The sequence below is a fragment of the Microtus ochrogaster genome, chromosome 1 (genome assembly GCF_000317375.1).
Source record: "Microtus ochrogaster isolate Prairie Vole_2 chromosome 1, MicOch1.0, whole genome shotgun sequence".
NCBI classification, from domain to species: Eukaryota; Metazoa; Chordata; class Mammalia; order Rodentia; family Cricetidae; genus Microtus; species Microtus ochrogaster.
Window position 1 is genome coordinate 89,823,274 of NC_022009.1, and position 5,343 is coordinate 89,828,616.

Consider the following 5,343-nt stretch of genomic DNA (forward strand, 5'->3'; position numbering starts at 1 on the left):
CACAACCATCTGTAATGAGGTCTGGTGCTCTCTTCTGGCCTGCAGGCATACACACAGACAGAATATTGTATACATAATAAATATTTTAATAAAAAAAAGTCTGAATGGAGCCAGGTGGTGGTGGTGCACACCTCTAATCCTGGCACTCTGGAGGCAGAGGCAGACAGATGTCTGTGTGTTCAAGGCCAGCCTGGTCTACAGAGTGAGTTCCAGGACAGTCAGGACTACACAGAGAAACCCTGTCTAGAAAAAATTAAATAATTCGGAATTGATAAGTAAATTATTTGGATGATGGGCCAAATCAGCTATCCCTGAAGTTCTTATATTGAACCCCTAGCCCAAAATATTGAAGCCTTATCTCAAAACCGGACTGCATGTGGGTAAGAATGTTAGAGAGGCAACTAAAGCTAAATGAGGTGCCTGAGTAGCCTTCATCCAATCTGACTGGAGTGTTCACAAAAAATGTGATCATACAAAGGAGCAGCAAAGATACACTACATAGAAATGAGGCAGGATACAGTTAAAAAAAAAAAAACAAAGAAAAAAAGAAAAGAATAGAAAGAAAAAAAGAGAAAAAAAAAGCCCCGTGCAGCACAATAGAGGCTTCCAGACACTCTAAACCTGCTGGGACCAATTCTGATTAGCTCCCAAAACTGAGAAAATTAAGTTCTGCTGTTTAAGATCTCTAGTCTGTGTTACTTTGTTTGAACAGCCCTAGCAGACTAGCATAACTGAAGGGCAGGGCGTTAGCTCAGTAGTAAAATGCTTGCCTAGCATGCACAAGATCCGAGGTTCAATCTGCCAAAATATAATAAATGATGATTATTATGGAGATGGACTACAGAACTAGATAGATTACAAATTCTGAGACAAATTAATTGGTAATCACTGTTTATTGGTATTAGTAATTTGGAAAAACAACAAGAATTTAAACAAAATTAAAGGGAAAAGTACTAAATGTAAAGAAAACTATCAGATTATTGTACATATTAATATTACATCCTTTATTTAAATTAAATAATGAAGTCTCTAAAATTTGGACTTATAATAGATGTTATAATTATAGTTTTGGCCTTCAGAAACAACCCAATTCTAAGTTAAGATAGGCTACGTCCTCCATTTCCAATTCAAAGTGCACAGTACACCTGATGCTGATTCCAGTCCAGAGTGAGCAGTTCAGCCGAGGGAAGTGAAGCATGCCACATGCAATGAGATGCTTGACCTACCTACCATATTAGTAACACCTTTTATTAATTTTTCATCCGATTTTCCAGGACAACTTTCTTTTATCTTTATAACGGGGACTTCCATTATCTTAACAGTCTGCAGAAAAGAGACTCAAGCATAAGAATGACAGGTGGGTGAAGAATCTCTTTAGAAATGAACTGCAAACCCATCTCCTTACCTTTACTGCCTTGAGAAGCTCTTCTTGTTTCCCAGCTTCCTGGACCAGTATCAGTCTTGTTTCAACCTGAGGCATTTCTTCTATTAAAATGTAAAATGTTTCAATATGTTAGGGTACCAACAACACAGTCAGCAAGCACTTCCTCAACCTTCTTCCTAACTAGAAAGTCTTCTACCTCAGGAAGGTAGAACATTCCCAGAAGTTAAAATAACCTAATTCTGAGTTTCCTACAAAAATATTTGACTATGTATCGCTTTTAAAAAAGAAATGATACAAGCAGGTGGTGTTACCTTTAATCCCAGCACTTGGAGGCAGAAACAAGAGGATCTCTGTGAGTTCGAGGCCAGTCTGGTCTACAGAGCAAGTTCCAGTACAGGCCCCTAAGCTATACAGAGAAACCCTGTCTTAAAAAAAAAAAAAAAAAAAGGAAAGGAAAGGAAAAGATAAATTGTAGCAAAAGGCAAACAAAAGAAATAATTCTGCCCAAGAAGCATTATCAAGCATGTCCCTCCTCAAGGTAAAGGGAGCTTTTAGGATTTACAGACCACCTACAAAGCAGTAAGATAAGCAGCTCATCGCATAACCACAATGTTGCAGCTAGACAGTATCAATACAAGGAAAGCAGTATCAGCACTAAGACTCCCTTTTTCAAAGTGGGGAAGCATTAGCCCACATGATGGACAGAGAGTACAGACATAGTGCCAGACTTACTCAACACACAGCCTCTAACTTAACTGTTACATCAGTGACAGAAAAACCAGCAGTCAGTACTTGAGGATTAAACAATTCTCTTTCTTTATAAAGCAGATAATAGGCTTACCATCAACATTTGAAGAAGAAACCATGCACAAGTTTTCCTTGGAAGTTTCAGTAACTTTAGAATCAAAAATAGAAGAATCTGCCAAGTTAGTTATCTCAGTAGGAGATGTTAATGCACTGTTGTTAGCCATTGTTTGAACTGTTTGGTGGAGACTGAAAAACAAAATTTGAAATTTGAATACATGAAACAAACCTAGTCACTGAGCAACAACAAGCTTTAAAGCAGTGGTCCTCACGCTTCCTAATGCTGCAACCCTGGAAAACAGCTCTCGAGTTATGGGGACCATAACATAAAATTATTTCGTTGCTATTTCATACTGTAATTTTGCTACTGTTATGAATCGTAATGTAACTATCTGATACACAGGACCTCTGGCACGTAACCACGACAGGCTGAGAACCACTGCATTAGAAGCTGTGCTTGTGGGATGTAGAATTTATCCACTGGACCCAAGTGGTAGAGGATGGTCATGCCTGAAATCAGCTCTAGGAGGGTGGAGGTAGAAAGACTGGGCAGTGGTGGCGCACACCTTTAATCCCAGCACTTGGGAGGCAGAGGCAGGCGGATCTCTGTGAGTTCAAGGCCAGCCTGGTCTACCAGAGCTAACTCCAGGAAAGAGAAACCCTGTCTCGAAAAACCAAAAAGAAAAAAAAAAAAAAAGAAAGAAAGAAATACAGTAACAGACATTGAAAGAACACAAAAAACTCCCTGACATAAGCACACAAAAGGTGGTCACAAATATTTCCCTTTTTCTTCTACATTTCTATCTTCAATCTATTTCTCTTCCTAAATGTCTATACAACATCGGCTTACAATAACCCCATCTTTATTCTTCAACTCATTCTCCCTGCCCAAAATGCCTGTCAGTCTCAAATCCAAAAACTTCAGTGTCAAACTAAATTTCTGAGCAGTTTTCAAGTTCAAATTACAATGCACTTTAAAACTGTGCTCGAAGCCGGGCGGTGGTGGCACACACCTTTAATCCCAGCACTTAGGAGGCAGAGGCAGGAGGATCTCTGTGAGTTCGAGACCAACCTGGTCTACAAGAGCTAGTTCCAGGACAGGCTCCAAAACCACAGAGAAACCCTGTCTCGAAAAACCAAAAATAAAAAAAAAAAAAAACAAAAACTGTGCTCGGCCTAGCATGTGTTCTACTTCAGTAACCACTCTTGACTTATGGATTTCTCAGAACCTTTCATAGGCAATTGTACAGCTTACATATTACTGGCATTTTTATATTAATTTCCAAACATCTCTAAGATTTGACAATACAAATAAATATAAATTAGTGCCAGTATAAATCTGAACTATGAAAGAAAGCTCTTTTAGATTTCTAGGATCTAAGAACTGAAAAGTTACGCAAGCAGGAAAATAAAGTTTAAGTTTAAAGTTAAAAGTCATACTTCATAGTATGAGTTTGTAGCTCAGTGCTAAAGTTCTTGCAAAGTATGCTGCAGGCCCCGGGCTTTATTTCCAACTTGGGGGAGGAAGGCAAATTTCTTAAATAAATATAACAGAGCTCATGACTGACCCATATTACTCTACTTCAGATTCATAAAGGGGCTGCTCTACATTCTTGGCAAAGAAACAGTTTAAACTGTATGCTTTGGGAAAATAGTAAGGTATGAATCTTCATTTCTGGATGATGATTAGGTAGCACAAAACGTACACACTGCAGACCTGCACACAGAAGAAAAATCATACACTTAAAAGTCAGCCACCTATTTCCTGGCTCAGCTCAGCATTAAACCTCTATTTCTGTATAAAGGAAGCAGACATAGATTACAACTCAAATCCAGGTTGTGATAGGAAATGAGTAGGTATTTTGAGATGACGAGTAACAATTCATATTTATACAATACTCACAACTCGCTATCATTTATTGTCTACCCATGGCAACCATTACTCTAAAGCACTGCAGAAGTGTTCCAATAGTTGTCTTTACTCAGAAACAACTACAAATTCCATAGTCTTCTTCCTACATCTCCTAAAAATCATTTCCAGTGAAAAACACAAGGCCCTAAGTCACTTAAAGAAATTTCACAACATAATGATTCTATAGGTCAGTTCTTGCTCAGCCACCATCAGAGAAGCTTGAGCCAGTAGTAGATGGAACAAATAGAGACCCACAGCCAGACATACACACAGAATGAGATCCTAAATGGATGTCTCCATCAGAAAAGGATGGAGGACACCAAGGAAACAATACCCTCTAAATCAACAGGACTGACGTACATATGAGCTCACAAATCAAATGGGGTCCCAGCACTGGGGAGGAAATTGACACAATGTCCCATCCCTAACCAAGAAGCTGTCTCCAAATGACAACCACTCAAAAGAGAAATATAGTGTTCTCCCGAGTCTCACTGGGTACAAACCACAAAGGGCACGCTCCACACTCAACAATAGCTGCCCAACTGAAAACGAACTCAGGCATTTTTGTGGAAATATTTTGCCTAATACTTTGTCAGGAAATTTTTTTAACCTTACTGGTCTTTTGTTGATATCCTACGGTTTTCCATTTTGGGCTTCTATGGGTGTTCTGTGCATGTCTCTCTCTGCTTGGGTATATGCTTCTCATGCTTTTTCTTTGTGTTCTCTTCCAGTGTGTTTTTTTTCTATTCTACTTTGTTTTCCTTTGTTTGTTTTTCTTATTTATTTTCTAAAGCGAGAAAGAAAAGAAGCTGTGGAGTTGGTGGTGGGAAAGTGGGATAGGATCCAGAAGAAATGGTCAGACTGTATTGTATAAAAAAAAAAAATCAAAAAAAGAAAAAAATAGACAGGCAGTGGCAGTGTGCGCCTTTAGTCCCAGCACTCGGGAGACAGCAGCAGGTGGATATCTGTGAGTTCGAGAACAGCCTGGTCTACAAGATTGAGTTCCAGTACAGACAGGACTATTTCATAGAGAAAGCTTGTCTTGAAAAACAAAACAAAAAATGAAAAATAAAATCAAAAATTTTTAATAAATCAAGAAGACCATTTGAGAGGCTGGAGAGATAGCTCAGCAGTTAAGAGCAGTGGCTGCTCTTCCAAAGGTCCTAAGTTCAATTCCCAGCAATCACATGGTGGCTCCCAACCATCTTTAATAGGATCTGCTACCCTCTTCTGGCATAAAAGT

General features: G+C 38.9%; 1 protein-coding gene across 2 annotated transcripts in view; it reads right to left on the reverse strand.

Moving 5' to 3' along the window:
- Window positions 1-5,343, reverse strand: part of Ect2 (epithelial cell transforming 2) — a 57,898-nt gene that overhangs the window by 50,038 nt on the left and 2,517 nt on the right. Inside the window, exons 2-4 of one of the 2 annotated variants that reach the window (XM_005343899.3) lie at window positions 2,226-2,377; window positions 1,406-1,485; window positions 1,231-1,323 (exon numbers count right to left, since the gene is read on the reverse strand). In XM_005343899.3, the coding sequence (XP_005343956.1) occupies window positions 1,231-1,323; window positions 1,406-1,485; window positions 2,226-2,355 (303 nt within the window). In that variant the 5' untranslated portion in view covers window positions 2,356-2,377. The remainder of the gene's footprint in view (window positions 1-1,230; window positions 1,324-1,405; window positions 1,486-2,225; window positions 2,378-5,343) is intronic. The other variant, XM_026788533.1, reaches the window with a different exon arrangement.